The 23,164-nt window shown below is 37.0% G+C and overlaps 1 protein-coding gene across 8 annotated transcripts in view; it reads right to left on the bottom strand.

The window, feature by feature from the left end:
• The window catches only part of retn (retained), a 163,851-nt gene extending 151,745 nt beyond the window's left edge, over positions 1-12,106 (bottom strand). For 4 of the 8 annotated variants that reach the window (XM_089735344.1, XM_089735349.1, XM_089735345.1 and 1 more), the window contains exon 1: positions 11,878-12,106. In XM_089735344.1, coding sequence (XP_089591470.1) covers positions 11,878-11,925 — 48 coding nt within the window. In that variant the 5' untranslated portion in view covers positions 11,926-12,106. The remainder of the gene's footprint in view (positions 1-11,877) is intronic. The other 4 variants (XM_089735346.1, XM_089735351.1, XM_089735347.1 and 1 more) reach the window with 1 other exon arrangement.
• Positions 12,107-23,164: the final 11,058 nt, after the last annotated feature.

Genomic DNA, 23,164 nt, shown 5'->3' with positions numbered 1-23,164 from the left:
GCAGCCGTTATACTGTAAAATCTGAGACCTAAGAACTCATATCTCAAGGTAAGTAGTGGCATTTACATTGTAGATGTCTATGAGCTCCGGTAACCACTTAAAACCAGGTGGGCCGTAAGCTCGTCCACTCACCTAAGCAATAACAAAAAAATAAATCAAATATATTGTATATCTATCTTCTCCCTTCATACGACATTCTTTAACTAAAATTTTGTTAACGTCTAGATAAAGATTATGTATGATTTCATAAATCTTATTACAATTAGTCATTAGATTAATATCGAATAACTTTTCAAAATTCAGGTATAAATTCATTACTCACCACGTCTTGTCGTCTTTAGGAGGAAAACGCAATAGCAAACCCGCTATTTTACATTAGCAACTCATATTTACATTTATCACTTAATATAATTTAGTGTGAGTAACAAGACGTATCGATCCAGACAGTCATTGATTACTCACTATAAATATACATTTTCCACCTGTGCAACTTAAATGTGATTAATCTGTATTTACTTAAGGTACGAAATCGGATTTTCAGTTCGAAAGACGCGTATTACATTTTAAATTAATAGAAACGTGTACATCTTATCTATATATACTATTTATAACTTAAGACTGGCTGAACTAATTTGGCTGAAAATTGGTGAGGAAGTAGCTTAGAACCAGGAGACGGACATAGGATACTTTTTATCAAGTTCCCGTGAGACGTGACATAAAACGTGGTATAAAAAAACGCAACTGATAAGGAATAACAAAACGCAACTGACAGCTAAACGTAATATATTCTATGGTTAATTATAGTAGAATTTTTAAGTTGACCGGTTGATGTGTTTGAAACAAACTATGTGGCGGAACAAAGTTCGCCGGGTCCACTAGTATGTCAATAGTTTTAACTTTCCAATTGAACGTTGTTTTCTACTTATTGCTTAATTATTTTTTAGATTTTGAGAACGATTACCTTTTTTTTATTGCTTAGGTGGGTGGACGAGCTCACAGCCCACCTGGTGTTAAGTGGTTATTGAAGCCCATAGACATCTATAACGTAAATGCGCCACCCACCTTGAGATATAAGTTCTAAGGTCTCAGTATAGTTACAACGGCTGCCCCACCCTTCAAACCGAAACGCATTACTGCTTCACGGCAGAAATAGGCGGGACGGTGGTAACTACACGTGCGGACTCATAAGAGGTCCTACCACCTTGGATGTATTAATACCCACAGGTTTTTTATTATTATTTGAGAACATTATTTTAGATAAACTGAATGAAAAGCAATTTGTATAAATGTAACCTTTATCAAACGCGATCTTAACCTATTTGCATCCGCATATCCATTCTGTGTTATGTATGGAGTGCCGTCTGTTTGATATTAGAGATGCAAATTCGTTTTCTCAAAGCCTTCCGCTCTTCATACATTAAGTTTATTTAAGGTATCCGAAACATCTCAAAGGTCTATTTGAATAAATATTACATGAAGATCAACCGCTTTCTAATTTACAACAATGAAATTGCATCTTGCATTATTGCATTACCTAATCGTTGTTAGCCTAAGAGACTGTTCCAGCAATGCATGGCTTGGTAGGTGAGATCATTGAGCTCCACCTGGTGGGACTTTCTAACACTAGTCCTAGTAGCTCCGTAAGAGCAGTGCTTTCCTGGATCTACCACTGAATCGGAATCCCGATCCACTGATAAGATTTGACGAGAAAGCTAGTGGGTTATCTCTATTAACTAGGTCTTCCTTTAATAACTGAGAGCGGATCGGGAGGATCTAAGCAGGACATCTTTATGGCGAGGGCGACTTCATTTTACTGGGTCGAAGATGTAGTTTGAGGCGGCCATGATAAGGATTTAATCGTGCCGTGCAGCTTTCTCGAAAAAGCGTTCCGACCTTGTCTTAATATGTCGTGCCGAAAATGTCTCTACTAAATTTCAATCTATCCATCTCTATCTAAATCCAATCCAACCATCTCTATCTAAATTCCTATACATGTTGTATTGGAATTTGTGTAATAGTTACACCATTTCCGTAGCCAAATTTATAGATAAATAATGCACGATCCAAGTAAAACAAAAAAATATATATTTTAATTAGCTAAGTCAAGCATAAATATGAGATTTGATCATATCGAATAATGCGCTATGTCAGGATTCAAATCATATGGTAAATATAATGTTTTCAATAAAAACATGGCCACAAACACGTGGCCGTGAAGGAATTCTACCATAGAAAAATAAGAGCGTGCTACATAAAAATCAAACCGCAATATGTTTAAAATTGCACGAAAACTAATAATAAAAAAACAGTACCGCCATTCTCAGGTTTACCGTTTTAAATCATGGAACAACCGATATACAATAAAATGGAGATTGTGACTTTTTTTCATATGGTGGCTAGGAGCATTCCCATTGTGATGTCTATTAGTAAACCACTAAATACAAAGTTAAGTATGGAACCCGTACGTCAATTTAGAAAAAAAACCCGTTATATCTATTTATTATTTTAGTACGTTGGTATTACGTAAAGCAAACGGACATGATAGCCAAGAGCCACTGAACCCAGGAAAAAGTAAAATATTTCAATAATTTTTTTTTTGTCAACACTGTATTTTGACTTTTTGGGTAAAACTCCCTAAAAACATCAGGGTCCATGATTATTTCAACAGCTATTTTATAATTTGAGTAAAACCGTTAACCAACATGATTACAATTCATCAAGACTTGTTAATAAGAATTCTTTATTACGAACAGGGAAGGTAATGTCGAATGATATGTTTCTACATCATGCGGGTGCCCGCAAATTATCATAGGCTTAGTACAATCTTAATGCGCGCTTAAAACCTTAAGAATAATGTCGAATATCGCTTGTATTTATTGTAGGAAAAACGTAACGATAAGTATTATTAAAATTTGTTATTAGTAAGTAATGCTACGGGCTTTCTGATATGGATGTCGTAAATCAAAATATTTATTAATTGCAGAATTACACACAACGAGGCGCAAAATGTTCTTAATAATTAATTATTACGTTCTCTTTATATTTAATCTTCCTGGATATAAACAAGAAACGCGCTCTTATAATTGTAGCAACTAGTGATGTGTATAACTAATATCCAATGTAAAATAATTCAGAAAATAAATTATTATTCTTATCATTTATTAATATTAATATTATTTTAATATTATTAATTTAGTATTTAATTAATTTATTTTCTTATTTTTGTGAATAATTACTATGCATATCTGACATAATATATTATTACCGACACGTGCCTTTTAGGTACTCTAGTAACATTATTAAATACATATATATTACATACACATTATTTTAACCGGCTTCAAAAAAGGAGGTAGTTCTCAGTTTGTCAATTTTTTTTTAAATATGTGTTTCTCAAATTTTTTTCTAGATTCTAGAAATCTATTCCCGGATTCGGATCATTCAGAAAATATTATTGCGTTTTTATTAAGTATTCGAAACATAAATTTCCAGTATTCTGTTGTCAATTTCACTTAACCCTTACATTGTTATGTTCTCATCAATCATTTAAATCATATACTGTGCGATTATTTAATTAAAGAGCAAAAGGGTATGGAGTTAAATCTGAAAGAAAGCTAGTAAATTTGACACATAGTACAAAGCTTATGTACAGGGTGTAAGGAACAAAATCCTAATAGCTACTTTTGGTCGATACTCGCAGTCTACTAATGACTGTACCTATCACGCAATGTAGCACTAATAAAAGTGGGGTCACGCGTGGAGTTCAAAGCGCTAAGATTACGCGGTGGAAGGCTGAAACGAAAAGCGTTTATGCTTAGTAATTCCTAGCAAGTTAGTTCTAATCATATGTACATATAATTAATGTATGTTGTTGGTATAGCGTCGTATTATGTGAGGAATGTAGAATTGCACAACGACCTTCAATTAGAACCAATACATGAGTACCTAAAGAAAGTGTCAGAACACTCCTATAAAAAATCGGCGCGCCACGATAACCTTCTGATCGTGGCCGTCGCTAACTACGGCGACGGGGCAACGCAAAGCCGCCGCCGCCCAAAACATGTTTTGACAGTGCTTTTAAGATCTCCAAGCACCGGTCACCTATCGAAGAGCTCGACATATGTACCTACTAGCTCATAGACACAACGCACTGAGTTTCTCACAGGATTCTCTCAATGGGTCGTGATTCCTGCGATGTTAGATTCAGTGAAGCACTGCTCTTGCTAGGGCCAGTGTTAGCAATTCTCTCGCGTTGTCAGCTCTTCTCGAGTTCTACGCGTACATAGGTCTTGTGTCTATGTTTTTCTGACACTCATAACACAAGATAAAATCCCATCTTAGTGAGGTTAAATTTAGAACCCCCGGTCACCGTCCTCGTCGAACCCGTCGCTTGCGACGAAGGGCTCGACGAGCGAATTAACCCATAGACACAGCGCACTGAGTTTTTTGCCGGATCTTCTCAGTGGGTGGCGTCTAGAGCCAGTGGTAGCAACGCTTCCAGTTTGAGCCCCGTGAGTTCACCTACATGTTAGGGTGAAGCTGAAATAGCCTCTAAAGGCTAGCAGCATAGGTAGGAAAAAAAAGTAGAGCCTTTATTATTTACTAATTTTCGCTTTACAATCGAAATTCGACCATAACCACTAACATCATACAGCTGAGAATCATTAACGTTCTGTTATTTTATGTTACGTTTATATAAAACGATAAGATATTAGAAATGCAACAGCATGTACCTAATCTTGAAACAGGATGCACGTTTTAACCACCTTCAGTTGGCGAAATCACGATAACGTTCTAATCAAAAAGTCCCACCAGAGATTGATCGAATTAATTGCAATCATAAAATTAGCGCCGTAAATAAAAATTCAATTAAATTTTATCGACAAACATTGATTTCTGGTTATCTGCGTCGATCGTTTTCACGGGGAGTCATCGTGATAACCCTGCCGGCTCCGCAAGCCGCGTTGTCATATTTATCCGAATGAGAAGCGAATAGTATCAACCTCGGCCGCGTAACCATCTGATATGTGGATTTTATTAATAGATTCATGCAACGCCATTGTCGTACAGTAATAGGATGTGTCAATGTTGTCATCTCTCGCGCGGTAGTCAAATAAGTTACGATTTAATATTTTACTAGTGATTTTTTTTTATTCAGCACAAGCACAAGTATTTTTAATATACGTACCTGAATAATAAGTAAAGATTACAACTATTTTGTGTGCATATTTTACTTAACAAAACGAGATATGGGTAACCGGTTAGAATGAATTTCTTTTGCTATACTTATCTTTATCGTGTTAGTTTTAGGTAACGATTAAATAATAAAATAAATCAGAATCGATTTATCTCGAAAATATATTCTGAAAACACTTGAATTCATAACATCCTCCTCTTTTGCAGTCGGGTTAAAAGGCAATCGAGTAAAAAAAAAAGTTGACGATACGCTACGGTGTAAACCAGTCGCCGAAGAACCCACGCAACCTTCCCTTTATAAATATTGAATGTCAATACAATTATTTACAACAGATATATTGAATTTAAATGAGAGATAAAGGATCAAGTTCGATTCCCGTGTAAAGGACTGTCACAATGCACCTTTTGTCAAGTCAGCCATTTCATTTGTATGCAAATTAATATATACGACCGGAGGATTTTGTTTTGTGTAACGAAATATTAGCATTTACAAAGGAGATAAATTGATCAAATTTAATAAGCTCGGTGATCGGTTCTCACTGTGCACTTAAGTGTCTATTATTTTAGCACCTTCCTGATTGTTTCTCGTTTTTATTTCTTCCTTTTGTCTTCTAGAAGTTTAGTTTGTATTAGTAGTAAATAGTAGAAAATAAATATCACGAGTTCGAGTTATAAATAGATGTAGAAATAAGTTCATACAGTTCTTGCAATCTCAAATATGTATACTGAATTATCAGTCAGATTTGAAATAAATAGTTGCGTTGCATCATCGTGACAACTCAAAATTTTATCTACTAAATTAAAATATGCTAAATTCGACGGCTGTCAAAGATGTCAATTGTATATTGATTTTTTTTTTTACTTGCTTTGGCAAATGAACTCGGGGTCGATAGAAGCAGCTTGAATACTGTGTCGAGCATTTTATATATTAACACTGCAAATATTTCATTAGACGAATATTAACTAATAGAATATACGCTATTGGTAACCTATGACCGCGTGTAGATCACAGATCAAACATACGTCACGAATTAATCAATTTTCTAAAATCATATCGCACATACATAGCTATACTTAATGTCACTTATGCAATTCCTGTTATTAAAACTGAACAGAGTTTGAGAAAATCCATTTTTTTATAGCTATTAGTGAGATGTGTGCTTTTAATAATAATGTTTAAACTAGTAGTTAATCATTTTATTTCTTTAGTCGAGAAGTATTATATTAATTGTATTAAGATGTTGAATTTTCAACGCTTCTCCTGAAAAAGTAAATAATTTGCATAAGTGATGTTATAGCACCGTAAGTGCGATAGGTACGTAACAAGCAATCACGCGGCAAGCTCTGAGAGCGGCCTCTTGAATCCACTTTGTTAATGCACTAAAAAAAACATCCCTTAAACGAATGCGCTTCAGTATCGGTAAAGGAACCCACAACCCTCGACGGAGTTATTACCTTGCGACAAACAGACAGCCCACACCGTGGCACATATTAGATTTCGCGCGTGTTCCTATCATTGTTCCCATTGTGGAGTTTTTGTGCTTTTAAGCACGCGACCAGGTAGACGTGACACCTGCCTTATTACGCCATGAGCCATTTCTGCTGACGATAAAGGTAACAGAAACGGGTAAATTGTTGACATGAAGAAGTTTTTTTTTTCAAATGAACTCACATGCTACCTGACTACGGGAACCCATCGATATTATGACGCAAACGGCGCTAAAATATCTTTGAGATCGGAAGTGCAAATTACATTAGAATACCGGCATAAAATCTTCCGAATTAATTTCCAATTAGGGGCGTGCTATCGAACCATATTTTTTTGGGTAGATAATTATTACAATTCGATTATTCAATAATGTATGTATGTAACATCAAAATACGCTTTAGACCAAACCCCGTAACATTTATAAATTATCTTTCGAATTAATTTCGATTCAGGAGTGTGCTATCCAACCACATTGGTCATAGTTTTTGTTGTAGATAATTATTTAATAATTATAATAATTATCAAAGAACCAAAGTAACAGACATAGCCCTAAAGATTAGCAAGCTGAAGTGGCAATGGGCCGGACATACGTGTCGCAGAACCGATGGCCGATGGAGCGGACGTGTTCTGGACTGGAGACCGCGTACCGGTAAGCGCAGCGTTGGGCGTTCCCCTGCCCGTTGGACCGATGACTTGCGGCGATATGCTGGGAGAGATTGGATGCGGAAGGCGAAGGATCGTTCATTGTGGCGGACTATGGGAGAGGCCTACATCCAGCAGTGGAGAGATACAGGCTGATGATGATGATGATATTACAATTCAATTATTCAATAATGTATTTAACATCAAAATACGCCTTAGATCAAACGTGTAACATTTATAAACTGCATTGGAAAAATTCCAAGCTAGAATTTGCTGCTGTGTCGATTCCCTATGTTATGGACACCAAACACTGACAAATATTTATATGTATAATATTATGTCGGGTTGAGCTCTTCCCGACCAACACCTATGTGCTCGTGGTCAGTTATTTGTAGGTTAGACTCGAAATAAGAACACAAATAATAGCAGACTAGAAACGCGGTAATCTCAGAGATGTGTCCGATCGCAATGGTGCTTCCAAAGAGAATGCCTTCTCTCTCAAATGACTGTCTAGTGACCCTACCGTCATAGACTAACTCTTCAAATGTCACACGTCATTCACAGATTCACTGACACTGGCCATACTTCATTGTCTATTGACCGAGTCAATAACAAGTCTATCCATAAACAATTACGATCGCAGCGCCATCTCCAATTCCACCCAGGTAATTAACCTGACCTTTACAATCTAATGTATGTCGCAGTTGTTTCCACTGATACTCCGGTATATATATAACACCCAGACAAAGAATAAACAAACACACAATGTTTTAATGTGGGAATCGAACCGATGACCCTCGGCGTAACAGTCAAGGACGCTAAGTACTACATACACCACTAAATCAGTCTGAGAACTACTTTTTTTTCCCTACCTGTGCTGATAGGCTTGAGAAGCTATATCAGCTTCGTCCTAACGTGTAGATGAGCTCATGGGGCTCAAACCGGAGTGATGCTAGCACTGGCCCTAGCAAGAGCAGTGCTTCGCAGAATCTACCACCGGATCGGAAACGCGACCCACTGAGAAGATCCGGCGAGAAACTCAGTGGGCTGTGTCTGTGAGTTAATTCGCTCGTCGAGCACTTCGTCGCGAGTGACGGGTTCGACGAGGACGGTGACCGGGGGAACTACAAGACTGAAGGAATGTACTATTTTTTTATCCGAGAACAACGCACAGGAAAGTCTTAAATCAAAATAACGGTGACAACATTTAGACGCAATCTTATATGGTTCCCAACAGAGGAAAGCAGTCAGTAGAGTTTGATTAATTAATTTGTGGCCTATTCGCGTTTGTATGCGAGATAATAAATCGTGAGGGCCTCCTGTGAGATGTCGCCGCAGTCACCGAGCCGAATAAATGATTAAAAGCAAACATATCTTGCAGGACAGAAATAAGCGCCTAATGATGTCTTATACAGGTAACCGGCGATATAGTCTTCAGATCTTGGCTTCATTAAAATTCTTTGGTTTTCATTAATTCCGAAATGCCGGTCGTTTTGAAATCGCTTCGAGCAAATTCAGTGCGCTTGTGGATTGCACAATTACTTGAAATTTGAAGTATAATAAAGAAGTTAGAAGACTTGAGTAACGTTAATGGTTAACGCAACGCCCCAAGCATTTCTGTATCGAAATAGAAAATTACGATTTCTAAAGTGAGATCCTAATTTAAAAAAATACCATTCCGTTCCTTTATAATAATGTGACGGTTATAAAACCCACATGATATGCAAAACGTTCCAAAAAAAAACCTAAGCCGAAATCGAAATCAGTGTGGTTAGTTCCTCGTGAACCTCGAAAACCGACAAAAACTGTTCCGCTAAATAAACATTATGCAGTCAAATTTCTTAGAGCCGACACAGATGGCAAGATTTCGTCCTTCAGCCTAGCAATAAAATAAACGTGAAACTGTAAAACGTGCGACTAAAATTTGTTATTAATAAGGACGCCATTTTGTAGATTACGTACCGACGCTGGGAACAAACATGTTTTATGTGCATTCTGCATTGCTCTTTAATCAAAATGTCTTCTACATGACCAAGTCTTTAATATTCCTTCGTCATTTTTCTTTTGTTTTTCATTTAATTACATCTAAAGTTAGATATAAGGATAACACAATTTTCACATTTTGTAGATGAATATAAATACTAAAAATACTTAATCGAACACGGCTCATAAAACCCATCTGCATTTATATCGTTCCCAAACGAAACATGTGACCATTATTATTATGGTATACCAAAATGTTTCTTTTGTTCTTACTGTCAGCGAAACTCAAACCCAAGCAAACTGCGTCCGTAATATGGTACATGATAGTCAAATAAACAGTTACGCACTTACTACCTGAAAGAAACAATACGAATAACCAAACGGGGACAAACAAATTCTGTACACGAATTCATTGCAAAAAATAATCTCCGTAGGCAGAACCTTTTTTTTCACGGCTAGGTAAAATAAATTTAACAGCGTCGCGCTGTGTTAATTAAGAATCGTAATTCGGTTCGTGTTTGTTCAGAAGAAAACATTATTTTTGATTTGTAACATCCTTATACTTGTGCGTTAATTAAGGACACCAAAGAAAATTATAATTATTACAATATTACGATTTATTGATTGACGATTAAACATTCTAGATTCTGCATAACATAAGACGTGACTTATAGTAAACGTCATTAAAAAACAGAAAGATTTTTGCACATCATTGCGTACCGGATAAGTTTTCTTCCAGCAAACCACATAAGTAGCCACGCAAACAAACGACGGCAAAATGATACAAACATTAACATTTTTTTTCTACTATCATTGATTTAACTTATCCTGAATGTAAGTAATACCAGTATATTAAATATGGACACACATTTACATAAATAAACACATACTTGTAACATACATAAAGTTCAATTCATCATAGAAGCTAAAAAAATACCACAGCAAATATAATGACATGAAATGTTCCTTCTTTGATACTTTAAAAACATCCAGAGAGATGCCAGCGCGTATAGAATTCGGGAGGGGATTTCACAGTTGCACCGCACGAAAAGTGAAGGAGCCCCTAAATAAACTAAATGTGTGCGTAGAAGACAATAGAAGTGGTTAGTCGATCTCTGCAGCGATGCACCACATAATCAAAATGGACCCGAAAATAAACAGGTTACAATAATTAAACACACCGTTGCGTCAAAAAAGTAATCGAAACATTATTTCTAAGAGGACGTCCTCATTTGATGTAGGTATTGTTACACTGACAGCGCGCGATTAAATACTGTCAATTTATGAGGAAGAAAATAACCTAAAACTCTTGTCTATTTGACATCTAAAATTTTCTTAAATAACTAATATTTTAAATGTAACTAAAAACACATTTCTATTGTATTGTGTCGCTTCATTGGTATTGCTTGATTGTCAGTGCCCTGAGTCACTTACCTGTACCATCAAGTACAAGTGATAAATACGTTAGAAAACATTAATTTTGTTTAGTTTAAACACACACTGAAATGAGAAAACAAAATGGTCGACAGCACGCAACGAATTGATTTCTTATTAAAAAAATACAAACAAATAAAAGTCTGCTAGCATGAAATTATTGATAAAAGATTACCAAAGCGAAAGGACTTGTGTACATTTTATCGATGGCTACTAAGTAGTGCTGAAGTTTATATAAAATTACAGATTGTAGTACTCAACACTAAAATAATATCAATATATTTCTAACCTCAGTGAAGAAGTGAATAGAACGCTTTTGTTATCTTAATGGAACAATAAAAATCAAATAAATTCCACTTAAGAATTATAACTGTATCTGATTTTTAACACGATTTTATCGTTTATAATTAGATTATTTGTAGATTTTACACCGAAAACACTCTTCATTTTCAGCGATTGTTAAGATTAGATATTAAATTCATTATTTGAATTAAATCGTGCCTAGATATTTGATGCTAAAAAGTTTTTATGGTTTTATCGCGTAACAAACCGGGTACATTATCTAACTGATAATCGTTGTAATATTTAATTTACGTATGATAGATAGACATGATAAGAGTTTGGCGCCTACCCGCATTCTTATTTAAGACGACTCTGTGACCTCTAATTATTATTGGGTCACATACTGCACAGATATTTGAAATAAACAGTAGAAAGTTTAGTTTAATCAGTGACGCGCACCGATACATTATATTATTGAGTCTTCATATATTTTTAAAACAATTCACACAAAAACAAAACTGCACAACACAATATAATTAACGTCTTAAAATTCCACAACGGAAACAGAATAAAGCCGATTTATAACAGATATTTTGATATTCTAAGAAACAAAATTAAAAAGATGAGTCCTGTAAATATATGAAACATCTGATTAAACAATACTAATGCATATTTCTACCATCAACAGTGAATCATAAATAGGAGTTTGTCAAATATTTTGTGTATAGCCTTTATACAGATAAGTACTTTCTATATATTATATTAACATAAGAATTGTTTTGTTTTGTTTAAATTTTCGATACAGTAACTGTTCTACTTGGTCGTTGTTACAAAATCCTTTAGGGACTCACCACTGGACTGTCGTCTCCAAGGTCTGAGTCGCGGTCGGCGTCTGCCATGGCGTACGCCGGCACCGGTTCCCGGTTTTTAACGCGAATCTTGGCGGCTTGCTTGATACGGGGTTGAGAACAGGCCACACAAGGCACGTGCTGCGTCACTCACTCGCGGCGGTCATGCGACGGATGGCGCGGGAAACGAGCGTTATCGGTGATAGCTCGTGGTAGTATGCCGGGTGCACACCGGCGGGCGCCCCTCTCGGGTGAAGCCACGCCTTAAGGCGTCCTCGAAGCGGCGAATCAAAAGACGCGATATCAAACTGATATTTCTGTGATACGCTCCGCCCGCTTAGCTTTATTGTTTTTATTAAGAGCAATAAAATAATATCGTTGATCGAGAATTGTGATTAATAGCGTGCTAGTGTTAACTTACCAGTTTAAGTCGGGTATGTGAACAATGAGACTGTTTTGTATTGCGTTTTCTTTCGACTTAAGTTTAACTTAATTTCAGTTCATTTTATTTTTAAACATTACCTGATCACCTTTATTTTTGCAGTTGGCCAAACGAGTGTAGACGTTTTTTTTATTTTATTTTTTTATTGCTTAGGTGGGTGGACGAGCTCACAGCTCACCTGGTGTTAAGTGGTTACTGGAGCCCAGAGACATCTACAACGTAAATGCGCTACCCACCTTGAGATATACGTTCTAAGATCTCAGTATAGTTACAACGGCTGCCCTACCCTTCAGACCGAAACGCATTACTGCTTTACAGCAGAAATAGGTAAGGCGGTGGTACCTACCCGCGCGGACTCACAAGAGGTCCTACCACCAGTAATTACGCAAATTATAATGTTGCGGGTTTGATCTTTATGTTGCATGGTTACTGAAGCCCGTGGACATCATGAGGTTGCATTCATTGCAACCAAATTGCATGCATTGAGACATAATGAGGTCGGAATCATAATTGATTGATAATACTAACGATCTCACAGTATACCATTCTAAGCCGACATGACATGGCAGCTTCTCGACAGAAACTGGTCAAATAGTGGTACCTACATATCCGGACTCAATATGCTTAACCACCAATAAAAATACACTATATTTTTTATTTCTATTTGCTGAAATGAGTAGATCAAATCACAGCCCATCTGGTATTAAGCGGTTACCAGAGCACATAGACATCAGCAACATAAATGCCGCCACCCACCTTGATACATGAGTCCTAAGTCTCAGATCTATAGTACAACGGCCACTCGACCCTTCAAATCAAAATTTTTGGTAGGTAGCGGCTTGTCTCTGCCCCTGGCATTGCTGAAGTCCATGGGCGACGGTAATCACTCACCATCGGGTGGGCCGTATGCTCGTCTGCCTACAAGGGCAATAAAAAAAAATGCTTAGATAGGTGGACGAGCCACGATGGGTGGATGGGTGGTGATGGATTACTGGTTCACTCAGAAATTGCCAGGGTGGTGGTACCTACAAGACCCTCTGCAACCAGAAATTACGCAAATTATAATTTTTGATGTTATTCATTCAGCGTGGAAGTCATATTCGTTAATATTTGTTAAGTAGGTGTTTCATTAAAAAAACTGGTATCTACTTGTGGGATTCGGCACCGGACGTCTTAATCCTTTAGGCCACGACGACTTTTGAACTATATAGGTTTTTTTTTATTGCTTAGATGGGTGGACGAGCTCACAGCCCATCTGGTGTTAAGTGGTTACTGGAGCCCATAGACATCCACAAGGTAAATGCGCCACCCACCTTGCGCTATAATTTCTAAGGTCTCAAGTATAGTTACAACGGCTGCCCCACCCTTCAAACCAAAACGCATTACTGCTTCACGGCAGAAATAGGCAGAGTGGTGATACCCACCCGCACGGACTCACAAGAGTTCCTACCACCAGTAAAGGAATACTTGAGACCTTAGAACTTATATCTCAAGGAGGGTGGCGCATTTACATTGTAGATGTCTATGGTCTCCAGTAACCACTTAACTCCAGGTGGGCTGTGAGGTCGTTCACATATCTAAATAATAATAAAAAATTTTGATTGAAAAATCGATGTTATTCCTTAGATATGGAAGTCGTTCGCTAATCTCATATCAACTTTGGAGATGTTTTAAAACGAGCTATGGATAATATTATGCTGCAGAAATTACCTAATTGACGCGTTGAAGTCTTTACAACGCTATCAAACCAATTAATGAACCAATTTTAATTTAATTTTCAAATAAAACCCTACTAAACTTTAAGTGGAATCTTCAATTTCGATCAGTATCGAAAAATACCAGCCGCCTGAGTGTCTTTAAACGATATATCTTTGTTACGAAAATAAAGAATTACCAATAAAATTAAATATCTCTACCTATTAATAAAATTAATAAATTTAATATTAAAGTTGAAAAATTCGAAGGAAATTCACAACGCACTCGCATAGATCTATTTCAAATCACACGATTGTTGATATACGCTTAAAAGTAGACGAGCCATCATCGAGCCATGAACTTTTCGTCCCATCTAGAACAATAAAAAGGTTAGAACAATAGTTTGAATTGACCCCTTACCAGCAGTTTCATTGTCCATTAAATAAGCCCTTCAAATCTACATGGGGTCATTAATACCTCGATATGCCATAGGTAAAAGGAAAACATTTTTTTTTTTTACCTGAAACATTTATTACTGCGTTATCTTATAAATTAACATGCATAATAAGCTTTTTAAAAATGTAAACTTAACATACAATACTTTAGACGTTAAACCCTCCTACTCCTCGTTTAGGTCTCAATGCTGAGGGTCGTGACCACCTCGCAACAAGAGCTTATTGTGGATCACTCTACGCGATTTGTTCCTATTTGCCGCCGACTGCAGAGCATTATGGACTGTGGTGTTGAGGGCAGTGCGGATCTGGTCAGTTCAACGTGTCGAGCCTCTACCTCGTGGTCTTTTCCGTCCACTTTCCCAGTAACCATTAGCTGCTCCAAGTTCCCGTCAAGTCCTTTCGAGCAATGTGGCCAATTTTTTCATTTTTTATATTGCTTAGATGAGTGAACGAGCTCACAGCCTACCTGGTGTTAAGTGGTTACTGGAGCCCATAGACATCTACAACGTAAATGCGCCACCCACCTTGAGATATAAGTTCTAAGGTCTCAGTATAGTTACAAAGGCTGCCCCATCCTTCAAACTGAAACGCATTCCTGTTTCACGGCAGAAATAGGCGGGGTGGTGGTACCTACCCGCGCGGACTCACAAGAGGTCCTACCACCAGTAAAAAATATTCCAAAGCTCTACGTAAGCAGATGGTAGAAAGCCTTGTCTGTATCTGGAGTTCTTGGAGGATTAACACGTCGGTGCGACGTGCTAAAGCCAGTTATCGATTAAAACACCCAAAAAATTTATGTAAAAAGAGATTTCATAACCACTTCACACAGGGTGGGCTGGTGCTCGTTCGTCTCTTTTAGATTTGAAAATAGTAGTATAAGTCACGAAATAAGTAATGTAATGTCTGCAAGCTGCTGTAAATAGAAATCTTTAGATCAACTGTCAGAATAGGAATTTTGAAAATTACCAAAACCTTTCGTTACTGCAAGTGACCACTGCATTCATCCACAGTGCATTTCACAAATCAATTACCGATGTATCACCTAAGTTTACAAGGAATTGCCAGCAATGTTGTTTCTCGAGTGTAATGAAAGATGCCAGGTTAAAAAATATTTAAAAAAGTTCCATGCGAAAATTTCAAAATGTCTAAACTCCAGTCTAATTAGTTTAAGAAGTCGGCCTTAAAAATCTAAAATTCTAACATTAGCCAGTAAAATATTATACTTACTATTAATCTATACATATAAGAATCGATATGCATATCTACATATATACATAATTATGTTCTCTATAGAGGCCGAAACGGTCAGACACATTACAAAAAAAAATTTAGAAAATTTTCAGTTTGGACAAGCAGACGATCCCGTGAAGTTTGGTAGCGATCGAATAAAGTCAAAGGCGAAGTCAAATCAGAGATCGTGAAGAAAAGCAAGCCGGGTTTGACTAGTTTGCCATAGACACAAAATAAAAACCAGACGCTTCAACTATGGGTTGTAATTTATTGCGAAATTTAATTTTATTTAATTTGTCTAACTTCTTTGGTTCCATTATAAAAATAAAGTACACATCGGATTCGAATTAAGTATAGACCCTAATTTTTTATGCAAGTAAAACATACCAACAGCGATACTATTTTAGTTTACATTCCCTAAAACCCTTTGCCACGACCTACGAAAAAAAACAGTTTCTGCTTACAAATGTTGTTCAGTTCAGAGGTAATCGCAAAAGATGCAATTACACCACTTTTTAAGGACAGGCTTAATGAATTCTAACCTCATGCTTTAAAATTAGGTAGTACTATTGCATATTATATTTATAATAAGGTATTAATACGTACGAGAGGTCACGCAGTAGTCGAAATTCGACTATAATTAATTGGAATTGTAAGTTTGTACACTATTATGATTGTATTTTATACTTCTATAATCACAAATTTGGCCAAGACTACACTATAAAAATATTAACAAAGACAAACAATATTTAATCTATTCTCAATTTGACAACAGACGTCAAGAACAAAAGTTTGACAATAAATAGTATGCATGCGTGTTTGTGTACATGGTATGTAGTGTGTGTAACGTTTTCTTTATTGATTTAATGTATATTTTATGCATTATTTAAAAAAAATATTAGCTTTGTGCACTTCTTCTCTATATTCTCTATAAGTGTGGAAAATTTCATACTCCTCCGTCCGCGCAATTTTCGTAAAAAGGGATACAAAGTTTTTGCTTCACGTATTCATATATAGATAACAATAACAATAAGGCGTGGTCTCTGAAAAAGCCTAGGTTCAGCATTAAAAACAATACAACACCCGCTTCACACACACATACCTATATATATCACTGCAGAAAATCTTCTGATATAGACACCTCTGTGCTTAGTGCGAGTTTTTTAACGTTCTCGATAGCGTAAAAGTTAACTCAAATTTGTAAGGAGTTGGAAAGCTTGCCTACGTTTGCCGCTAGGGGCGCTGTTAAACGTTAAAAAACTCGCACTCAGAACACTGTTCAATATTCCGATAGGTTTTTAAAAACCAACTATGCTTCTAATAAATCTAATACTAAGTGATGAAGCTCATAGCAAGACGTCTACAACGTCATCACCCATCTAGAGACATAGTCGTACCAAGCTTATACAGCTATGCTAGTGTTCACGACTGAGTGTCAAAATAAAGTAATAAGAGTGCTAAAAAATCAAATCCTAAAAAAAGACCAAGACGCGTAATTATCTTGAGGCTTCTTTAAACCAAGCGGGCCGTGAATTTTTCAGACAGCGACTTTATCTTTTATCATATTGCATTTTCCACACAAGATCAACATCAACAAGAATCGCATAAAATTCTTCTTACTGGTGGTAGGACCTCTTGTGAGTCCGCACGGGTAGGTACCACCGCCCCACCTATTTCTGCCGTGAAGCAATAATGCGTTTCGGTTTGAAGGGTAGGGCAGCCGTCGTAACTATACTGAGACCTTAGAGCTTATATCTCAAGGTGTGTGGCGCATTTACGTTGTAGACGTCTATGGGTTCCAGTAACCACTTAACACCAGGTGGGCTGTGAGCTCGTCCACATACCTAGGCAATAAAAAAAAATAAAAAAATTTAGCGTGAAACATTCAGCATTAAAAATCGAAACGTAATAAGACTGTTTTAACAAGCAACCGAACCAGTTCGTATAGGTTCGGAACGTTCAGACGGCAACAATTAATACAAACGGCAGATCAATCGCTTGTCGAATACTGCAAGAGTTGAGGACGCGGTACAATTTATGAAAAACAACGATCGAGCTATCGAGTTCAAGTTTTAAATTACGACTTACAGAATTCAGTTTCACTCTTGTATTAAATCGTCCACTAACTAATGCAGGCAAGAATTAAATTGAATCGAAAACGTAATGTTTTTTGTGAGCAAATACGCTGACGGTCCATCGCTTGCTATACGGTTGCAGAAGCCTTTGATAGCACAACGCGAATACCCCTACTTTGAGTTCGTCCAAACAGTTCTTACGGGTAGTAGGACCTCTTGTGAGTCCGGACGGGTGGGTATCACCACTCTGCCTATTTCTGCCGTGAAGCAGTCATGCGTTTCGGTTTGAAGGGCGGGGCAGCCGTTGTAACTATACTGAGACCTTAGAACTTATATCTTAAGGTGGGTGGCACGTTTACGTTGTAGATGTCGATGGGCTCCAGTAACCACTTAACACCAGGTGGGCTGTGGCCTCGTCTACCCTTCTAAGCAATAAAAAAAACAAAAAACATCTTTTTCTCCTTACCTATTCGCAGGTAGCCTAAGGTGCTATTTCAACTAAGCGCGTGAAGTGAGGTTACCATTCGACCTGAGAGAATTTGTTAACACTAGCCCTAGCAAAAGCAGTGCTTCGTAAAATCTACCACCGAATCGGAACCGCGACCCACTGAAAAGATCCGGCGAGAAACTTAGTGGGCTATGTCTATGGATTTGTTTGCTCATCGGTGACCGGTATTTTAAGCGCCCAAAGGAGAGTGGATCTGGATTCGACAAAATATGTTTCTAATGACCGTTAGCTTTGCGTTGCCCCTTTGCCTGGTTCGATTATGTAATTAGCAACAGCCATTATAAGAGCGTTATCGTAACGCACCGCTTTATCGAAATGGCAGATGTGTATAAAATTCAAACCAAAACGTCGGCTGTTAAAGACATAGACAGATGATTCTTGATTACACTAGTACCTGTACACGAACAGGCAGTGTACATATTCCTTGTAAAATAATCAATCGTGAATCACTGTTTTCGACTGCCCTGGGGTAGACCGGTGATATAAAATAAAAGAGTGGACTGTAATAATACTATAGGTGTAATGTTTGGTCAATTTATAAACAGAGTAAAACAAGTGTCGCTGCACGAAGTCACGAAGAGGGTGTAAAACCGCGACCCCGCGACGCGCGATCGTCGATGTCCGTGTATCGACAATCATGAAAGCATATTTTTCAATTAAAAACTACACAAAACATATCCGATGAATTTCACGTACCATCAAGACATCCACAGTCACCGAAAAAAATTTTTTTTTTGTATAATCGCTAACGCTTACATTACAGGGCATAGCCTCAGTAATCGCTCCAGGCTGATTGATGATACTCCCCCTCCCTCGGCGGGGTTACCCTGAGTGATCCATTGCTATGAGATCTATTACGGAGCCTACATTACCACACTGCTAACTAAGCTGCGTTTTATTTAACACGTTATATAGCGAATTTCGGTCGACTCATAGATACATGTAGGTGCTTAACGTCATAAGGTTCTTTATGAGACCCATTTATTCTTGCACTGTGTTTAAAAGAACTATTCTCAAAGCTAAATCGATATAATCTAACCTAATTAACAAAAATGTGTGTTAATATATTTTTTATATTTATTTTTACTACCTTCGAAATCAGACGATCGTATCCACCTGATGGTGAGTAAACACGATACTTTATGGACAACAGTATAAGACCTGCGACATAACAAACCCTGCCAACCCTCTGAGTTTCTCGCGGGATCTTCTCAGTGGGTCGCAATTCTGATCCAGTGGTAGATTCTTCAAAACACTGCTCCTGTTAGGGAACATGTTAACAAAGTCTCCCAAGCTGAACACCGAGAGCACGTTCTGTGTCTATCTATTTAATCTAGTACCTATAGCCCCTTGAAGCTACCAGCAATAGATAGGCAATAAAATAGCAAGGCCTGCCGTTTAGAGCTTAATGCATTATCAGCCCGCTGACTTTCTCGCCGGGTCTTCTCAGCGGGTCGCGATTCCGATCCGGTAGTAGATTTATTCGCGAAGCAATAGCTCTTGAATTGTTAGGTCTCCTCCGGAGGCGCTCGGGCAGTTGTTAGCAAATCCAACCCCTCCTGGCTGAGCCTTTGCTCGCCCACCTGTCACCTGTCGGTGAAACTGGAAAGGCCTTCGGGCCACCAGTAATCTTTCAATCATAAAAAAAAGCTTAATGCAAAACTTCTTCAATCAAAATCAAACCACTCCCTATGAGCTGCGGCTGGGAGCACGAACTACGTTAAATTGTGGCAAATGAATCCCTAATCCTAAGCAAGAGTAAATTGCGAACGCAACCAGGGCTATACGAGTAGCTGACTCTGCCCAAAAGCTGATCTTTAACGCGCTTTTGGAGCAGATTTCCTTATCCCACGTTTTGTTCATTCGTGGACTGAGAAGCAAGACCGAAAAAAAGAGTATAACAATGAAAAACGAACCAAAAGCTTTTTTTGAAGTGACTTATGGAGTCACTTCCCGATCACCTAGGAAACAAACTTTTCTCTATCGATTCAACCTGCCGTCAGCTTTGGGAATACGCAAAAATATGACACATATTATTATGTTTCATTTCCAAATTTAAAATATTTCGTAGATTTTTAATAAAATAGTGATATATTTTTCTCGGTAATATCCCAGAAATTTATCTGAAACATCACCTTTAATCTCGTTTATTATTATTTAATTTTGTACCTTTATTTTAATTTTTTTCTGTATTATGATTACCTTATTTTATCTTACAATTGTTTGACCGATGATAGTAATTTTACAACTTCGTTCTAATATCGTGACTGACATTGACAGGATTAAAAAAATATGAATTATTAATTCGGTTTGCTACTTACGCGTAGTTTTTTAATTTTCAAACTTATTTATTGTTTAAATTACATCCAGAGCAATAATCTGAATTTCCAGAATCATCATAAACGATAGGCAAGCAGAAAACTAATAAAAAAACCTTTGAAAATAAAACTAGTGTAGATCAATAAAACTGTATTTAAATATTTTAGGTATTGAAAGATGAACAATTAAATACTCACTTTACTTCTTTACCTTTACTTCCCCTCTCCTTCCTACATAGTTTTACTGAATAGCCCTTTGACATTATAATAAAATTATTTGATAACAATTTATCGGATTGTGATTGTTTTAATTTAGATACTGACAGTGTCAAAAATAAATAAATAAAACATTTTTATTTTATTGTTCGTGCATGATCAATACTTTGATATATTTCGTTGCATTTAGTACGACAAATTATTCATAGATGTCGCTGTACTAAATAAATTTTCTATTTTCGGGGGCAACGTACAACAATACAATGTGAAAACAAATTACTAGTTTAAGTAAATTTATCAGTCATCAATTACATTTACAAGTACTGTATTGTTCATCAAATAATAAGTCCTAAAACCACGAGGCAACAATAATGTAACGCTAAAATGTAAAATTTAGTAACATATTTCTAGTTAGTGGTATTGCTCAGAATATACGTCAGGGTTGCGTTGTTCAATTAAACCACCAGATTTGTTTAATTATATTTGTTATTAAAACTAAATGTCTCAATATGATGACAATGCCGGTTAAGAAAAACCGCGCTACGAGAATAGCAAATAGTTAATGAATGTTATAACCGTTTTCTGATTTACAAATTCAAGCCCTACCGTTTTCAAGAAATAGTGATGGTAGGTTTTTAGGATTTAAGGTGTTGCGATAATCATCATAGAGCACAAGACATTTGTCGGATGCCTGAATCTCGCTTACGATATTTTTAAGATAAGCTTGGATATACCTAGTCAGGTCATAAGTATTGTCACACAGTAAAAACTTTTCTTTTAGAATGCTGGCCACAAAAAAGTTTATTGAATTCGAATTTCGAATTGTTCATGAAAATAAAAATGTATACTTTTAGAATTTTACTCATTTTTAAATATGGAGTGGACGCTTAAAGAAGACCGTGTTGCAGTTATTGCGTTGCATCGTTGCGGTTACGCGCCAATTCAAATTTTTAACATACTGAAAAATTTTAATATAACCAAAAGATTCGTTTATCGTACCATCAAACGATACAATGAAGACTCTAGTGTAGATGACAGGTCAAGAAGTGGTCGCCCTCGGTCTGTTAGGACTCCAGCAGTGATAAAAGCTGTGAAGGCGCGAATTCAAAGAAATCCCAAACGTAAGCAGAAACTGTTGGCCCTTCAGATGGGGTTAAGCAGAACCACGGTGAAAAGGGTGTTAAATGAAGACGGCTTGAAATGAAAGAAGAAGGCTTCGGGCATATCGAAGAAAAACAGGACATCGTTTGAATGCTCGTCTAATGGACCTGAGACTGAAGAGATGCCGCGCTTTGTTGAAGCGGTACGCGGGAAAAAAATATCGGGAAATTATTTTTTCGGATGAAAAATTTTTTACCGTAGAAGAGAGCTACAACAAACAAAATGATAAGGTGTACGCACACAGTAGTGAAGAAGCGAGCAACCGTATTTCGCGTGTCCAACGAGGTCATTTTCCATCCTCGCTCATGGTATGGTTGGGAGTTTCTTATTGGGGCTTAACGGAGGTACATTTTTGTGAGAAAGGTGTAAAAACGAATGCAGTTGTGTATCAAAATACAGTCCTGACGAACCTTGTGGAACCTGTTTCTCATACCACGTTCAATAACAGGCACCGCCGATATTGACATGGACCTCGTTCGTGCTGCGATAGACGACTGGCCGCGCAGATTGAAGGCCTGTATTCAAAATCACGGAGTTCATTTTGAATAAACTTTAGTGTCATAAGAATCTATGTTTTGTTAAGTTCATTTTGGTATATGCATGGTTACATAATGAATAAACTTGTTTCAATTATTTTACATTAAACATGTGACAGAATTTATGACCTGACTAGGTACATACAACTTCCGAGCAAAAACATTTGGACCGTCGGACTACCGAGCAATATTACCCGCTCGGTGGAAGATCTTTCGTCATATACTCACAAAAGCATTAATTTAATTAAATATTCTAGAATAGAATTAGTTCTAAGAGTGCAAAGGTCTCGCATAAGTCAAATAACGTCTAAAATAATATCATGTAGGGTAAAGCCGAGATAGATGCCCCACTTTTTGAAATAGTCACGTAATTTTGAAAATATTAATTTTATACGAATAATTTCTATTAATGTAGTTAGCTCAATCCTTTATGTTTAATTAGTATACATTTTTTTAACCTATCAAATACAGATTTTGCAGAAATTCGTTTTTCGTAGAACCTTTTTTTGGAGGATAGATGCCTACCTGTATGGATAGTTGCCCCACCAAGAAAATACTGAGTAGGATAGATGCCTGCAGTGCAGGATAGATGCCCTTTATACCGTGTAAACGAAAAAACCAAACCAAATATTAAGAAGTTCTATTCCTAACAGA

This window comes from Bombyx mandarina, chromosome 19 (genome assembly GCF_030267445.1).
Source record: "Bombyx mandarina strain Sakado chromosome 19, ASM3026744v2".
Classification (NCBI taxonomy): Eukaryota; Metazoa; Arthropoda; class Insecta; order Lepidoptera; family Bombycidae; genus Bombyx; species Bombyx mandarina.
The sequence above is the reverse complement of the archived record's forward strand: the minus strand, read 5'-3'. Positions and strand labels throughout refer to the sequence as shown.